Source organism: Engystomops pustulosus, chromosome 3 (assembly GCF_040894005.1).
Source record: "Engystomops pustulosus chromosome 3, aEngPut4.maternal, whole genome shotgun sequence".
NCBI classification, from domain to species: Eukaryota; Metazoa; Chordata; class Amphibia; order Anura; family Leptodactylidae; genus Engystomops; species Engystomops pustulosus.
In genome coordinates this window covers 16,571,513-16,591,358 of record NC_092413.1, presented here as the reverse complement: position 1 = coordinate 16,591,358, position 19,846 = coordinate 16,571,513, and the positions used below count along the sequence as shown (strand labels likewise).

General features: G+C 42.2%; 1 protein-coding gene across 3 annotated transcripts in view; it reads right to left on the bottom strand.

Moving 5' to 3' along the window:
* Positions 1-19,846, bottom strand: part of LOC140121017 (spermatogenesis-associated protein 7 homolog) — a 287,164-nt gene that overhangs the window by 17,201 nt on the left and 250,117 nt on the right. For all 3 annotated transcript variants that reach the window (XM_072140130.1, XM_072140131.1, XM_072140129.1), the window contains one exon: positions 11,407-11,528. In XM_072140130.1, coding sequence (XP_071996231.1) covers positions 11,407-11,528 — 122 coding nt within the window. The remainder of the gene's footprint in view (positions 1-11,406; positions 11,529-19,846) is intronic.

The window sequence follows — 19,846 nt, the reverse complement described above, 5'->3', positions numbered from 1 at the left end:
TGCATACATACATATCTATACATATCCATATATCCATACAGTCTATATATAGACTTTCACTACAATGTAGAGAGAGACCTAGTGATGTGTCCAGCACTCGACCAAATCCACAGAGTTGAAGAGGAAAAAACTGACGCGTTTCAGGTCTGAACGACCCTTAATCGTAGTAAGGGTCACTACAATGTATACATAGATACACTACAACATATACACACATACACTCTTACTACAATGAATACATTCTTATATACATACAGTCTCACTTCAATTTATATATAGACTCTCACTAAAATGTATACATACACTCACCACAAACATACCTACATACATACACTCATGTACAATCACACACAGTATATATACACACCAAATATACATACATACAGCACATACACACAGTGCCATCATATGCACACACACATAGAGCATGTACACATCATATATACATAAACACATACAGTAAATACACACATACATACAATATGTATACTATATACAGACATACAGCTTATACACACCCAACATCCTGGATGCTGGGGCCCCCTGTCACTGCAGGCCCCATAGCGGCTGTTATGGCTGCTACCCCTGTAGTTATGCCCCTGCTCTCCCTACAATGTATACTTACTTACATACATACCCTCTCACTACAATGTATACACACACATACACTCACTACCATGGCACACTTCCTAAAACTTGTATATGTTCACACTTACACTTATAATGACATGTATATGTACATCTACACACTATGTATATACTTACAATGTGCACACATACACTCACACTACAATGTATACATACATACACTCACACTACAATGTATAGATACATACACTCACACTACAATGTATACATACATACACTCACACTACAATGTATACATACATACACTCACACTACAATGTATACATACATACACTCACACTACAATGTATAGATATATACACTCACACTACAATGTATAGATATATACACTCACACTACAATGTATAGATACATACACTCACACTACAATGTATAGATACATACATACACTCACACTACAATGTATAGATACATACATACACTCACACTACAATGTATAGATACATACATACACTCACACTACAATGTATAGATACATACATACACTCACACTACAATGTATACATACATACACTCACACTACAATGTATACATACATACACTCACACTACAATGTATAGTGTGAGAAAGTGAGAGGTGTTGTGTGGGAAAACCGCTATCTGTCTTACAGGCAGATGAAATGCTGGTGGTAAAAGCCCTGGGTTTGTCTGCAGTAACCCAAGGGTTAATGCAGACATGATAAGCAGGAATAGTCTGTTTTGTCTGTGTTGGCCTAGCTAACACAGACACATTGGTAATGTCCGTACTGGGCCTGCTTATTATGGAGTAGGGGTAGGCTGGTAGTGGGACTCCTACTCCACCCGGGCTTCGGTCCTGGGTTTGTGAATTGCCCACAGGTGCAGGTCACAGGCCTCGTTAGGGTCTGATTTAGTCTGCAGGCCAGAAGCAGTAGGGGAGGCCCTACCTGGAGAGCTGAAAGCGAGATTGCATTCTCACAGCAAAGGTAACTGAGGGTCTCCTGTCTTGCTGCTGGCCAAGAGCGTGTGCCAGGCAGCCTCGTACCCGGATAGCTAGGGTCCTCAAAATGTATTAGACAGCGCCTAGCCGGGCAGGAATTACTTTTATAATGTTTTTGCATGTGCCTAAGCCAAGGCTGAATTTGTGTTCTGTTTTGCAAGTGTGAATAAACACTTAAGTTGGACTTTTAAACCTGCGTGTGTCACTGCTTCCTGCACTGCTACCTGTCAACTACCAGAGCAATTCCCCACAATAGATACATACATACACTCACACTACAATTTATACATACATATACTCACACTACAATGTATAGATACATACATATACTCACACTACAATGTATACATACATACACTCACACTACAATGTATACATACATACATACACTCACACTACAATGTATAGATACATACACTCACACTACAATGTATAGATACATACACTCACACTACAATGTATACATACTGTGGGAACTAGCTTGGTAGAAGCGGTAAAATTAGTCCAGAATCGCAGTCAGAGACACAAGTGCTTTGGCTATAAACAGGGCTTTGCCTTGCTTTAATAGCAGAAAAAATACAAAATAAAACAAAGCCTTGACTTCAGGCTAAAATAAAACACCTGCTCGGCTGAACTCTAACTAACACAGAGTCTTCCCTGACTACTCGGGTGGCGTACTACCAGCCACCTGAAACAAAACAAAACGTGGGTTTTACCTCACGTGACACACACAGTCCGTATTAGGCTCGCAGGCCTCAGTGCAGGAGAATAGAGTCAGGTTCTGCCTCTCCACATGTTCCCCCCCCTTGTGAAGCACAGAGTGCAATCCTTTTAAAGCTCTAGTTGGAGGTGAGCACCAACACCTGGGTTTCCTGAAGCAACCAGGAAAATCAGTGCTGGACAGGAAGGGAATGACCAGCCCCACTACCAGCCTGCCAGTCATTCCAAAAATCCAGGCCCGAAAATAGGATTTACCAGATCCTTTAGCAAGCTATGTCTTGCTAAGGACATCAAGTCTCCCTGGATCTTCTACATCTCACTCAGCTTTCCCTGGGTGAGATGTACACCCCCTGTCCCCTAGAAGACATATGAGAGAAATCTAGGGGAAATATAGCGATTTCCCTCCACCTTACCAGTCAATATCTCACATACCCTCCCCCTTTGTTCGAACCTGTCGGGGCGGACACACTTAGCCACCAAGCAATGTGTTCTGGACAGAGCATCTGCATTTCCCTGCAGTTTGCCTGACCTGTGCTCAACTGAAAACCTAAAGTTTTGTAAAGTGAGAAACCATCTTGTGACCCTTGCATTTCTCTCTTTAGCCTGGCTCATCCACGTAAGAGGGGAATGATCTGTCACCAACCTGAAGTGTCGACCCAATAAGTAATACCGCAGGGATTCCAAGGCCCATTTGATTGCCAAACACTCACGTTCAACAATGCTATAACTTCTCTCTGCCGGTGTAAGCTTCCTGCTTAGATACGTTACCGGGTGTTCTTCTCCCCTAACCTCCTGTGAAAGGACTGCACCTAACCCTACATCAGAGGCGTCCGTTTGCACGACAAACATTTTTTTAAAGTCAGGAGTTATTAGGACTGGCTGTCTACAAAGGGCAGATTTTAATTCCTGAAATGATCTTTCAGCCTCTGGGTTCCACTTGACCATGACCGACTTACTCCCCCTGGTAAGGTCGGTTAAGGGTGCTGCAATACTTGCAAAGTTTAGTATGAATCTGCGGTAATAACCCAGAATTCCCAGAAAAGCTCTTACCTGTTTTTTGTTTAACCCCTTAACGCTCTGCGCCGTAGCTCTACGGCGCAGAGGTATAAGGGAAGTATGAAGAGGGCTCACGGGCTGAGTCCTCTTCATACAGAGGTGGGGGTTTTTGCATTTTGCACAAAACCCCCACCGCTAATAACCGCGGTCGGTGCTTGCACCGATCGCGGCTATTAACCCTCTAAACGCCGCCCGCAAAGTCGCGGGCGGCGTTTAAAAGACGGCGGCGCGCGGGCGCCGCCATCTTTTTTTCGATCGCCACGCCCCCGAACGTCATCGGGGGGCGGCGATCGGTTACCATGGTAGCCTCGGGTCTTCTCTTGACACGAGGCTACATGGTTTATGCAGGTTCGTTACAATGAGCCAGTGGCTCATTGTAATGTAAGACCTGCAAAAACGCCATATATTGCAATACTGTAGTATTGCAGTATATGGTAGGAGCGATCTGATCATCTAGGGTTATTGTACCCTAGATGGTCTAAAAAATAGTGAAAAAAAAAAGAAAAAAAAAAGTTTAAAAAATAAAAAAAATTAATAAAATATTAAAAGTTCAAATCACCCCCCTTTCCCTAGAACGGATATAAAACATAACAAACAGTAAAAATCACAGACATATTAGGTATCGCCGCGTCCCAAAATGCCCGATCTATCAAAATATAAAAACGGTTACGGGCGGCGGTGACCTCCGAGGCGGGAAATGGCGCCCAAATGTCCGAAAAGCGACTTTTACACCTTTTTACATAACATAAAAAATGAAATAAAAAATGATCAAAATGTCGCACAGACCTCAAAATGGTAGCAATGAAAACGTCGCCTCATTTCGCAAAAAATGACCCCTCACACATTTCCGTGCGCCAAAGTATGAAAAAGTTATTAGCTTCAGAAGATGGCAAAAAATTTTTTTTCTTTTTTGTACACATTCGTTTAATTTTTGAAAATGTATTAAAACACAATAAAACCGATATAAATTTGGTATCACCGCGATCGCACCGAACCAAAGAATAAAGTAGGCGTGTTATTTGGAGCGAAGAGTGAAAGTCGTAAAAACTGAGCCCACAAGAACGTGACGCACGTGCGGTTTTTTTTCAATTTTTCCACATTTGGAATTTTTTTTCAGCTTCGCAGTACACGGCATGTTAAAATAAATAACATTACGGGAAAGTAAAATTTGTTACGCACAAAATAAGCCCTCACACAGGTCTGTACACGTAAAAATGAAAAAGTTATGGATTTTTGAAGTTGGAGAGCGAGAAATGAGCCGGAAAACCCTCCGTCCTTAAGGGGTTAAGGGTCGGGGCCAGTTTTGGATAGCCTCTACTTTATTTACTTGGGGTTTTATCACACCTCTACCAATGACATAGCCCAAGTAACGTGCCTCCTCAAGACCCAGAGCACACTTTTTAGGGTTTGCCGTTAACCCTGCAGCCCTAAGAGAATCCAGTATCGCCTGGACTTTTGCCAAGTGACTTTCCCAGTCCTCACTAAAAATGATAATATCGTCAAGATAAGCCGAGGCATATCTACGATGTGGCTTAAGGACAACGTCCATTAACCTTTGAAAAGTTGCTGGGGCCCCATGCAACCCAAAAGGCAAACAAACATACTGGAAAAGACCCTCTGGGGTGACAAATGCAGTTTTCTCCTTTGCCTTGTCAGTAAGCGGCACCTGCCAGTACCCTTTGGTTAGGTCAAGGGTGGAAAAATATCTAGCATGACCAAGTCTCTCAATTAGTTCGTCCACCCTTGGCATTGGATAGGCATCAAACTTTGATACCTCATTTAATTTTCTGAAGTCATTACAGAAACGCAGCGTACCATCTGGTTTAGGAATCAGGACAATGGGGCTTGACCACTCACTATTTGATTCCTCAACAACCCCTAGGTCCAACATCTTTTTGACTTCTTCCGAAATGGCCTGTCTACGAGCTTCAGGTACCCTGTACGGTTTTAGGTGAACTCGTACCTGTGGTTCGGTGACAATGTCATGTTTTATCAGCGAGGTACGGCCTGGCGTCTCTGAGAACACATCAGCGTTCCGCAAGATGAACTCTCTAGTTTCCTGCGTCTGAGCCTTAGACAGGGACTCGGATATATACGAACCTCGGGTATGCTGTTACCATGAGAGTTTACCTCTACTGCAAGGACCTGCGGAGTAACTTCACAAGGAAAACTTACAGCTGACAAATTTTCTCTGTCCTTCCAGGGTTTTAGTAAATTTACATGGTACAACTGTTCTGGCTTCCTCTTCCCTGGCTGATATACTTTGTAGTTCACCTCTCCTACCTTCTCCAAAACTTCATACGGCCCTTGCCACTTAGCCAGGAACTTACTCTCTATGGTTGGTACCAAAACTAAAACGCGATCACCAGGGTTAAAAGTTCTGACCTTAGCCGACCTGTTATATACCCGCCTTTGAGCCTCTTGAGCCTGCTCTAGGTGAGCTTTAACTATAGGCATTATTGCACCGATCCTGTCTTGCATGAGACTAATGTGCTCTATTACACTTCTGTAGGGTGTATGTTCCTGTTCCCAGGTTTCCTTGGCAATGTCAAGGAGGCCGCGGGGGTGCCTACCATACACCAGCTCAAATGGGGAAAACCCAGTGGAGGATTGCGGTACTTCACGAACTGCAAACATTAGATAGGGTAACAGGCAATCCCAATCCTTACCGTCCTTACAAACCACCCTTTTTAACATGCCCTTCAGGGTCTTGTTGAATCTCTCAACCAGGCCATCCGTCTGCGGATGATATACAGATGTACGCAAGTGTTTCATTTTCAAGAGCCTACACAATTCTTTTGTTACCTTAGACATGAAGGGGGTTCCCTGGTCTGTAAGGATCTCTTTAGGGATACCCGTACGGGAGAACATGTGAAATAGTTCCTTGGCTATTAGCTTAGAGGAAGTATTTCTTAGTGGCACAGCCTCGGGATAACGTGTGGCATAGTCTACAACAACAAGGATATACTGATGTCCTCTAGCTGATTTTACCAGGGGACCAACCAGATCCATTGCCACTCTTTCAAATGGTACCTCTATAATGGGTAAGGGTACCAAAGGACTCCTGAAATGTGACACTGGAGCGGTTAGTTGACACTCTGGACAGGTCTCACAATACCTTTGTACTTCAACAACAACCCCTGGCCAGAAGAAGCGCTGCAAAATACGTTCACGGGTTTTTTCCCATCCCAAATGTCCGCCTAGCACGTGCTTGTGGGCCAGATCCAGCACCACCCTGCGGAATGGTTGGGGTACTACCAGCTGTTCAACAATTTCCCCACGTACATTGTCTACCCGATATAGCAGTTCCCGATCAATCGCCATGTGGGGAAATTCCTTCTCAGCCCCTGGGTATTGTGGCACACCATTTATTACCTTCACATTTTCCCTGGCTTTTAACAATGTGGGATCTCTTAGCTGAGCGGTCCCAAAATTATCCCGGGACACCTCCAACTCAGGCATATCAGGAGCTTCCTCCTGTTCCTCAGTATCACCAGCTAGTACCGCTAGGGGAAAATTCTCGGTTTCATTATTGGTCACCCCTACCGCTGGAACCTCACTGTCAGGGTCAAAGGGTTCAGGGCTAACCACGGAACTTACATTGTCAACTGATACATTTTTATGTCGCCACAAGTCCCAGAAAAGGGGAAAGTCTCTTCCCAATATCACACTGTGCATTAGTGACTTGACCACAGCCACATTGTGGGAAGCTGCACCACAGGGAGTTTCAAACATGACCACGGCTGTAGGGTAATATCTGGTCTCTCCATGAATGCAGAGTACCCCAACAGTTTGTCCACTGCACAATCCAGGGTCTATCAGAGAGCCATGTACCAGGGTCACTAAGCTCCCAGAGTCCAGCAGTGCATTCACAGAGCAGCCTCCTATTTTCACAGCACACATATGAGGCTCTGCCTTAGTCTCTGCAGAGTAAACAGGTCTTGCAAACAGAGATACGGGTCCTGCGGTGTTGCAGTCCATGGGCTCGGTCGTGAGGGGACAAGTCGCAATCACATGTCCGGGTTCTCGGCAGCGCCAACAACGTATGCTGCCCCCGTCACCATTTTGAGACCCTTGTCTGGTTCTGAAGGGCTCACTAGACCTACTTGACCCAGCTGCTTGTTCCCCTTCTGAGCCACCTCCCCTGTAGACATTTCTCACCCCTTTAACAGTAGGTACAGTCTTACCAGTTGACCTGGATAACTTGCTGTCCCTGGGGTTGGCACGTCCGGGAGATGTTTGGAGTAGCTCCTCTGTTGCACTGTATCTTTCCACGAGACTCACGAGTTCATCAGCCGTCGTAGGTCCTCCTTGTCCGACCCAGCGCTGGATCCTAGAAGGAAGGGATCTGATGAATTTGTCCAGGACCACCTTCTCTATTATCTGGCCTGGTGTGGCTTCCTCCGGCTGCAGCCACTTCTTTACAAGGTGTATGAGATCATGCATCTGTGACCTTGGTGGCAGTGTCTCAGAGAAAGTCCAACTGTGCACACGCCCTGCACGCACATGCATGTTCACTCCAAGTCGGGCAAGGATCTCACCTTTAAGCTTTATGTAGTTCTTAGCGTCCTGCTCACTCAAGTCATAGTAAGCTTTTTGTGGCTCACCTGTCAGCAAAGGTGCTACCACATCTGCCCACTGGTCGGCTGGCAGCTTTTCACGCTCTGCCACTCTCTCAAAGACCATAAGGTACGCTTCCACGTCATCTGTGGCGGTCATCTTTTTTAGAGAGGCATGTACTGAGGCCCTTAGAGAAGTAGACCCTCCTTGGGTCCCGTGCACACCAGAGGTTGTTCTGCTGGACGACAGTGTCTCACCAAGCAAGGCCATTTTCTCCACCAGGAGGCGATTCATCTCGTCTTGCTTGGCCTGGGCTTGTTGCTGCCTTTCCTCAGCCTGGGCAAAAGCTCGCTGTTGCTGCATAATCATTTGCTGCTGCTGTAGGATGGCTTGTCCAAACTGCTTAACAAAGTCCTCCATCATACCGGACCCTCTCGCAGCTTTAATCCAGGAGAGGAAAAAAAAAAATACGTGTATGTCTCTTTAAGACTGCGTTACTATGCCCGCGTCCTCCGCCATATGTGGGAACTAGCTTGGTAGAAGCGGTAAAATTAGTCCAGAATCGCAGTCAGAGACAGTGACACAAGTGCTTTGGCTATAAACAGGGCTTTGCCTTGCTTTAATAGCAGAAAAAATACAAAATAAAACAAAGCCTTGACTTCAGGCTAAAATAAAACACCTGCTCGGCTGAACTCTAACTAACACAGAGTCTTCCCTGACTACTCGGGTGGCGTACTACCAGCCACCCGAAACAAAACAAAACGTGGGTTTTACCTCACGTGACACACACAGTCCGTATTAGGCTCGCAGGCCTCAGTGCAGGAGAATAGAGTCAGGTTCTGCCTCTCCACATGTTCCCCCCCCTTGTGAAGCACAGAGTGCAATCCTTTTAAAGCTCTAGTTGGAGCTGAGCTCCAACACCTGGGTTTCCTGAAGCAACCAGGAAAATCAGTGCTGGACAGGAAGGGAATGACCAGCCCCACTACCGGCCTGCCAGTCATTCCAAAAATCCAGGCCCGAAAATAGGATTTACCAGATCCTTTAGCAAGCTATGTCTTGCTAAGGACATCAAGTCTCCCTGGATCTTCTACATCTCACTCAGCTTTCCCTGGGTGAGATGTACACCCCCTGTCCCCTAGAAGACATATGAGAGAAATCTAGGGGAAATATAGCGATTTCCCTCCACCTTACCAGTCACTATCTCACAATACATACACTCACACTACAATGTATAGATGCATACATACACTCACACTACAATGTATAGATACATACATATACTCACACTACAATGTATAGATACATACACTCACACTACAATGTATACATACATACACTCACACTACAATGTATAGATACATACACTCACACTACAATGTATACATACATACACTCACACTACAATGTATAGATACATACATACACTCACACTACAATGTATAGATACATACATACACTCACACTACAATGTATACATACATATACTCACACTACAATGTATAGATACATACATACACTCACACTACAATGTATACATACATATACTCACACTACAATGTATACATACATACACTCACACTACAATGTATACATACATACACTCACACTACAATGTATAGATACATACATACACTCACACTACAATGTATACATACATATACTCACACTACAATGTATAGATACATACATACACTCACACTACAATGTATAGATACATACATACACTCACACTACAATGTATAGATACATACACTCACACTACAATGTATACATACATATACTCACACTACAATGTATAGATACATACATACACTCACACTACAATGTATAGATAGATACATACACTCACACTACAATGTATACATACATACACTCACACTACAATGTATACATACATACACTCACACTACAATGTATACATACATACACTCACACTACAATGTATAGATACATACACTCACACTACAATGTATACATACATACTGTACACTCACTGCAATGGCATGCGCTCTACAACTATGAGATTTCGCTGTGTACACCCTCACAGATAAGTACATATATATATACACACACCTCATACACATGTCAGCCCTTCCTCTATTTATCTTAGTACCGCTATATATAGTACGTACAGTGCAGTATATGGCGGTGCTATGTGTATGGACGGCCATTACACTGAGCTCCCCGCACCGGCGCTGTACTACTAGCTAATACTCCTGATTGTCTAATCTAGATTTTATTTCCCCGATTACTGAATTATTATTGGATTATAACTATTCACTTTTCGTCTTTGGTTATTCATCCTGTAATTTGTGGTAAGTGGATTAGTGAGATCTTATTACTGTGATGCAGTGCATTGTATTGTAGTAATGGATGATGGGTTCAGGACAGGACATAAATACTAGGAGCGGCCCTCACTCTGGTTGTCATGTGGTAGACATCTGGGGGCCACTGGCATCATGGGGCCACCGTAATGTCATCACTATGAAGGCCCTGTAGTTATCAATGATGTCCTCGGAGGAGAAAAACAACCTCAGAACATTAGGACCTCAGACCAACTTACTTTGGATGTGGATGGTTTGGGTCTTCAGATACAGGATGTCCTACAGTCATTGGGGCTCATTTACTAAGGGTCCGAATGCCGCACTTTCGTCGGGTTTCCCAAATATTTCCGCTTTGTGCCGAATTGCCGAATTTGTGTCGCAAGACCAGCACTCACATGCTCCGGGAAGAAGAAGGTGAACTCCGGCGACCTCTGGATATCAGGCGCACGGACCTTTGTGAATCCCGGCAGACCTGAATCAGCGTCGGACAATGCGCCGCGGGATCGCGACTGGACCGGGTAAGTAAATGTGCCCCATTGAGTTGATTATGAACTTCTCTGCATAACAAAGCATTCTAGAGTAAGATTGGAGGTCATCTACCCAACATCTAAAGTTGGGCCCAAACTGGGTCATGCAGCAGGACAATGATCCCAAGGTCTTCAATATACCTACAAAAGTCCAAACCCCAACCCAATAGAAATACTGAAGCAACGTTGTGAAGAAGACTTGGCTCAAACTCTTCCAGAACCATAAAGACTACATGTTATTGCTGTAAATCTCCTACAGGATGTATATTCATGGAGATACTATAAGAAGGACTATGTCCACCATACTCATGGGCGCCATTAAAAGAAACTTAAGGAACATCCTAGTTGGTATTGGAAGTGAAGGAACGTCATAGATATTGAAGACCATATTTTCAGTGGTGGTTCCCTCACTGCCCTGAATAGACCCCATGGTGGTAGCTTATGACGTGGGCTGTACTATTGACTTATCGTAATGTCCTCAATACCACCGAGATGCCTTCAAGATGTCAATCGCTCTTGTGCGTCATTCTCTAGTGCATATATCAGTATATGGCGCCTCATCTATCGTCATTACATTATAATGATATCAGCGAGGGGCGGACGCCATTACTAACCTTGTCTTCTGCTGGGAAATTGCTCGGTGAATGATGATGAGATGTGGAGCGGATCTGCTGAAGTTCTTTGGTGAATTTGTCCACAGCTCTGAGCAGTCGCTCTTTGTTCTGCTGGTCTCTATCTAGAGACAAGATGATGATATCCGGATTGTATTTATGTCTATAATTTCTTTCATGGATATACTGAATCTTTGACATTTGTCTATAATTTATATTCTACTAATGGTGGAAGACCCCATTGATGATGCCCAAGGAACTCCAAGACCCATCAACCACATGAAAGACACCATCCTTGTATCATATTTGTATTGTATTCTACTAATGGTGGAAGACCCCATTGATGATGCCCGAGGAACCCCATGGTCCATCAACCACATGAAAGACACCATCCTTGTATCATATTTGTATTATATTCTACTAATGGTGGAAGACCCCATTGATGATGCCCGAGGAACCCCATGGTCCATCAACCACATGAAAGACACCATCCTTGTATCATATTTGTATTGTATTCTACTAATGGTGGAAGACCCCATTGATGATGCCCGAGGAACCCCAAGGCCCATCAACCACATGAAAGACACCATCCTTGTATCATATTTGTATTGTATTCTACTAATGGTGGAAGACCCCATTGATGATGCCCGAGGAACCCCATGGTCCATCAACCACATGAAAGACACCATCCTTGTATCATATTTGTATTGTATTCTACTAATGGTGGAAGACCCCATTGATGATGCCCGAGGAACCCCGAGGCCCATCAACCACATGAAAGACACCATCCTTGTATCATATTTGGTATTAGGGCTTAGAAGCTCCAGATTAGGCCTATCAATATCCCTACATTATTGGAGTTGCCCAGAAACATAAAACTATGCCTAAAGACGCTCAACAACTCTAAAGTGTTACTTCCTGTTTCCCACAACCTCAAAGTCCCATCTGTACCAGACTTCCTGGTGGTCTCCTGACTCCACGGGAAACATTGGCCACTCATTGGTCGGAGCTGTGATCGGGCTCAGCCTATGATTGGCTAAGAAGTTCTTTTAGTGTTTCCTGTGGTGTTGGGAGACTTACAGGAACTTAAATGAAATGGGGATCGGGAGTAGTAATCTGGGTTGGAAGATAAAAAGTAACTATTATTATATTATGACCCCTTGTAGCGTCCCTTTAAGAAAAAAAATATTTTTAAGGACAATCCAGACGAGAAGTCTGTGATAATGGGGGTCATTTACTAAGGGGCCGAATCACGTTTTATATAGAATATAGATATTCCCTGAATTGCCCCGGGATTTTGCCGCACGCAATCGGATTTTGGCGCACCAGCGCCGGCATGCACGCGACGGAAATCGGGGGAGGGGGGGCGTGGCCGTCAGAAAACCCGACGGATTCGGAAAAACAGTGCTTACCTGCACCCAGTGTAGGACAGTGAACTTCAGTGCACTCCGAACTTCAGCGCAGCAGCGCCACCTGGTGGACATCGGGGGAACTGCCTTAGTGAATCGCCGGAAGACCCGAATCATCCGCACAGAACGCGCCGCTGGATCGCGAATGGACTGGGTAAATAAATCTGCCCCAATATATCGGGGAGAGAGCAAAGACTGTGCTTTAGACCTGACAAACATTGATGCACTTAAAGAGGGTGGGTATGACAGAAAAAACATGGCTTCTTTGAACACGACATCATATTAAAGGTATTGATATCTGAAGTGCATGTGGCTGTGATACCACACACAACTTGTGGACAGGTGTGGCACAGTTTGTTAAAGAAAGAGGCCATGTTTTTCTACATTAAACAGAAAAAAACACCACAATGGGGTTACGGGGCTTAGTCCTTTCCACTTATACATTGAATTCAATTTTAGTACACATTTAGCTCTGAAGTGCCCTCTAGTGGTAGCTGCAAGCAAGCAGAATTCTATCATTTAATACTGTGCCTCTGGATTTTAAACTGGATTTTTTTGACCACTTTAAAGAAAGGTCCAAGAAAGATTATTATGACCTTAGATGGAACCATATGGGACGAGGGTATCTGCAAACTATAAAAAAAAATGTTGTCTGTATATGGCATAGTATTTGCTTGTGTGAAGACAAATTTAGCTAACTAAAGTTGGCTGTTTGGAGTCGATTGCACCGCTCCCTTCTCCTCCTGCAGACTGCTCTGGTCCAGCAATGGTTAACTGTTGTGACTGACAGAGCTCTGCTCCAATTGGTCCTAAAGCAGAGGCTGTGGTCTCCCGTAAGTGTTTTGTTCACATTCAGTTCACAGATGGTTATTGTTTTATCTTGACCTACTCCATAGCTTGTGAGAGAGACTCTGCTGTAATAACGGTACTTTGATCTTGACTTCTCTTCTGCTTTTATGATTTTGTACCTCGTTGCTATCTCTGTTGTGACTCGGCTTATTGACTATTCTTTTCTGTTTGTGTTGTTTTTCCTGTTTGCACTTTGGGATGGGGGGGAAACATACTTGTCCCATACTGTTAAGGGTATGGTGAGGCAAGTAGGTAGGGCTTGTTTTGGAGGCTCAGTGTCAGGGCTCACTGTCCATTCCATTACAGACCCACAAAAAGAAGACAAATTTGTAACCAAAGAGGCTTTGAATGTACGGTATATGTTTGATTTTATGTGGTCAGAGATGATGTCATGATTCATCATAACTTACTTTATGTTTCTTTCCATACATTGCTCAGACTTTTTAAGAATTCCTGGAAAATTCCTTTAATTGCTCAGAATTGCTAATTCTGATTTTTCCTGGAGTGATGGTGTCTTATTACAGCACTGGGGCTCATGCTCCCAAGTTATGAAAGATTCTTCCATCCCGGAGGAGCGCGGCGCTAACGCATTCCGATGACTGATGGACATGGAGGCGCAGGGCCCAGATCTACCTCCTGTATGCAGGGCAGGGGCCAAACCAACACCAGACATTTGGGGCAGATTTACTTACCTGGTCCCGTCGCGATCCCATGGTGCTTTGTCCGATGAGTATTCGTGTACGGCGCGATTCACTAACATCGTGTGTCCGAGTTCCTGCAGGTGTCGCTTCTGCACCGAGGTCCGCCGGAGTTCACCTGCTTCTTCCAGGTGCATGTGAGTGCGTGATCTTGCGACACAAATCCTTTTTTAAATTCCGCGGTTTGTCTGAATCCGCCGGTTGTCTGACGCCCCCCCAACCCCCCCCCCCCCCCCACAATTTCTGTTGCGTGCAAGCTGGCACCAAAGTGCCAAAATCCGATCGTGTGCGCCAAAATCCCGGGGCAATTCGCCGCAAAACTGAAATATTCGGGAAACCCGACGAAAGTGCGGCGTTCAGAGCCTTAGTAAATGAGCCCCATTGTGATTATCACTAGGTAAATCCCCGGCTGTGACCTGATGTACCGCCATCTCTGCTCATTACCTGCTGCAGCAGTTTGTCCAATTACAGGTGGGAGGAGGACGGGCGCAGACTGCTCCATTCTTAATGTTACCCTGCAATGTTCCCTAATCATAATCACTGCCTCCACGGGTGCGATTTATAAACCAGACTTGTCCTGGAGGAGAAGGTAACACGTTCTGTGATAGAAACTTCAGCCGTGTCTCAGCAGGATTATGGATTTCTATATTCTGAGCAGCAATTTCTATCAGATCAATATGCAGATGGATCCGCAGCAGAGAGGAGGCGCACATTTATTTATATGCCTTCTATTAGACTTGTATATTACTGAGGAGACTGTGGTAGAGGGGACTGAATGAAGAATCAGTTGTCATGTACAGAACTAAATCAGAGACTAAAGGCGATAAATATGAGATATATATGAATATAACTACTATAATACTGCCCCCTATGTACAGGAATATAACTACTATAATACTGCCCCCTATGTACAAGAATATAACTATTATAATACTGCCCCCTATGTACAGGAATATAACTACTATAATACTGCCCCCTATGTACAAGAATATAACTACTATAATACTGCCCCCTATGTACAAGAATATAACTACTATAATACTGCCCCCTATGTACAGGAATATAACTACTATAATACTGCCCCCTATGTACAGGAATATAACTACTATAATACTGCCCTCTATGTACAAGACTATAACTACTATAATACTGCCCCCTATGTACAAGAATATAACTACTATAATACTGCCCCCTATGTACAAGAATATAACTACTATAATACTGCCCCCTATGTACAAGAATATAACTACTATAATACTGCCCCCTATGTACAAAAATATAACTACTATAATACTGCCCCCTATGTACAGGAATATAACTACTATAATACTGCCTCCTATGTACAGGACTATAACTACTATAATACTGCCCCTATGTACAAGAATATAACTACTATAATACTGCCCCCTATGTACAAGAATATAACTACTATAATACTGCCCCCTATGTACAAGAATATAACTACTATAATACTGCCCCCTATGTACAGGAATATAACTACTATAATACTGCCCCCTATGTACAATAATGTAACTACTATAATACTGCCCCCTATGTACAAGAATATAACTACTATAATCCTGCCCCCTATGTACAAGAATATAACTACTATAATACTGCCCCCTATGTACAAGAATATAACTACTATAATACTGCCCCCTATGTACAGGAATATAACTACTATAATACTGCCCCCTATGTACAATAATGTAACTACTATAATACTGCCCCCTATGTACAAGAATATAACTACTATAATACTGCCCCCTATGTACAAGAATATAACTACTATAATACTGCCCCCTATGTACAAGAATATAACTACTATAATACTGCCCCCTCTGTACAGGAATATAACTACTATAATACTGCCCCCTATGTACAAGAATATAACTACTATAATACTGCCCCCCTATGTACAGGAATATAACTACTATAATACTGCCCCCTATGTACAAGAATATAACTACTATAATACTGCCCCCCTATGTACAGGAATATAACTACTATAATACTGCCTCCTATGTACAGGACTATAACTACTATAATACTGCCCCTATGTACAAGAATATAACTACTATATTACTGCCCCCTATGTACAGGAATATAACTACTATAATACTGCCCCCTATGTACAAAAATATAACTACTATAATACTGCCCCCTATGTACAAGAGTATAACTACTATAATACTGCCCCCTATGTACAGGAATATAACTACTATAATACTGCCCCTATGTACAAGAATATAACTACTATAATACTGCCTCCTATGTACAGGAATATAACTACTATAATACTCCCCTCTATGTACAAGAATATAACTACTATAATACTGCCCCCTATGTACAAGAATATAACTACTATAATACTGCCCCCCTATGTAAAGGAATATAACTACTATAATACTGCCTCCTATGTACAGGACTATAACTACTATAATACTGCCCCTATGTACAAGAATATAACTACTATATTACTGCCCCCTATGTACAGGAATATAACTACTATAATACTGCCCCCTATGTACAAAAATATAACTACTATAATACTGCCCCCTATGTACAGGAATATAACTACTATAATACTGCCTCCTATGTACAGGAATATAACTACTATAATACTGCCCCTATGTACAAGAATATAACTACTATAATACTGCCCCCCCATGTACAAGAATATAACTACTTTAATACTGCCCCCTATGTACAAGAATATAACTACTATAATACTCCCCCCTATGTACAAGAATATAACTACTATAATACTCCCCCCTATGTACAAGAATATAACTACTAAAATACTGCCCCCTATGTACAAGAATATAACTACTATAATACTGCCCCCTATGTACAAGAATATAACTACTATAATACTGCCCCCTATGTACAAGAATATAACTACTATAATACTGCCCCCTATGTACAAGAATATAACTACTATAATACTGCCCCTATGTACAAGAATATAACTACTATAATACTGCCCCCTATGTACAAGAATATAACTACTATAATACTGCCCCTATGTACAAGAATATAACTACTATAATACTGCCCCCTATGTACAGGAATATATCTACTATAATACTGCCCCCTATGTACAAGAATATAACTACTGTAATACTGCCCCCTATGTACAGGAATATAACTACTGTAATACTGCCCCCTATGTACAAGAATATAACTACTATAATACTGCCCCCTATGTACAGGAATATAACTACTATAATACTGCCCCCTATGTACAGGAATATAACTACTATAATACTGCCCCCTATGTACAGGAATATAACTACTATAATACTGCCCCCTATGTACAGGAATATAACTACTATAATACTGCCCACTATGTACAAGAATATAACTACTATAATACTGCCCCCTATGTACAAAAATATAACTACTATAATACTGCCCCCTATGTACAGGAATATAACTACTATAATACTGCCCCTATGTACAAGAATATAACTACTATAATACTGCCCCCTATGTACAAGAATATAACTACTATAATACTGCCCCCCTATGTACAGGAATATAACTACTATAATACTGCCTCCTATGTACAGGACTATAACTACTATAATACTGCCCCTATGTACAAGAATATAACTACTATATTACTGCCCCTATGTACAGGAATATAACTACTATAATACTGCCCCCCCATGTACAAGAATATAACTACTTTAATACTGCCCCCTATGTACAAGAATATAACTACTATAATACTCCCCTCTATGTACAAGAATATAACTACTATAATACTCCCCCCTATGTACAAGAATATAACTACTAAAATACTGCCCCCTATGTACAAGAATATAACTACTATAATACTGCCCCCTATGTACAAGAATATAACTACTATAATACTGCCCCCTATGTACAAGAATATAACTACTATAATACTGCCCCTATGTACAAGAATATAACTACTATAATACTGCCCCCTATGTACAAGAATATAACTACTATAATACTGCCCCTATGTACAAGAATATAACTACTATAATACTGCCCCCTATGTACAGGAATATATCTACTATAATACTGCCCCCTATGTACAAGAATATAACTACTGTAATACTGCCCCCTATGTACAGGAATATAACTACTGTAATACTGCCCCCTATGTACAAGAATATAACTACTATAATACTGCCCCCTATGTACAGGAATATAACTACTATAATACTGCCCCCTATGTACAGGAATATAACTACTATAATACTGCCCCCTATGTACAGGAATATAACTACTATAATACTGCCCCCTATGTACAGGAATATAACTACTATAATACTGCCCACTATGTACAAGAATATAACTACTATAATACTGCCCCCTATGTACAAAAATATAACTACTATAATACTGCCCCCTATGTACAGGAATATAACTACTATAATACTGCCCCTATGTACAAGAATATAACTACTATAATACTGCCCCCTATGTACAAGAATATAACTACTATAATACTGCCCCCCTATGTACAGGAATATAACTACTATAATACTGCCTCCTATGTACAGGACTATAACTACTATAATACTGCCCCTATGTACAAGAATATAACTACTATATTACTGCCCCTATGTACAGGAATATAACTACTATAATACTGCCCCCCCATGTACAAGAATATAACTACTTTAATACTGCCCCCTATGTACAAGAATATAACTACTATAATACTCCCCTCTATGTACAAGAATATAACTACTATAATACTGCCCCCTATGTACAAGAATATAACTACTATAATACTGCCCCATATGTACAGGAATATAACTACTATAATGCAAAAAGGTGGGATAGAACAAAAGTGTAAGCTCACCTGTAGAAAATGGGTGGGTCGCTCCGTGTAAATGCTGCTGTGCTCGCCGGGACTAACAAGCCTGGTCCGGTCCCAGGTAGGATATGCAAGAATAAACAAAAGGAGAAAAGCGTCCTTCGGCAACAGCTTGAGTAAAAATCTTGAAAATTTATTAGTATCAAAAAAGAGTGGTTAAAATCAAAAACATAGTGAAAAAATAACAAAACATGATAAAAACATGTTTGTACAAACAGGACTGGGTGACGCGTTTCGGACCTTTACATTTTTAGCGGTCCTTACTCATTCCAGGTATGAGTAAGGACCGCTAAAAATGTAAAGGTCCGAAACGCGTCACCCAGTCCTGTTTGTACAAACATGTTTTTATCATGTTTTGTTATTTTTTCACTATGTTTTTGATTTTAACCACTCTTTTTTGATACTAATAAATTTTCAAGATTTTTACTCAAGCTGGTGCCGAAGGTCGCTTTTCTCCTTTTGTTTATTCTTGCATATAACTACTATAATACTGCCTCCTATGTACAGGACTATAACTGCTATAATACTGCCCCTATGTACAAGAATATAACTACTATAATACTGCCCCCTATGTACAGGAATATAACTACTATAATACTGTCCCCTATGTACAAGAATATAAC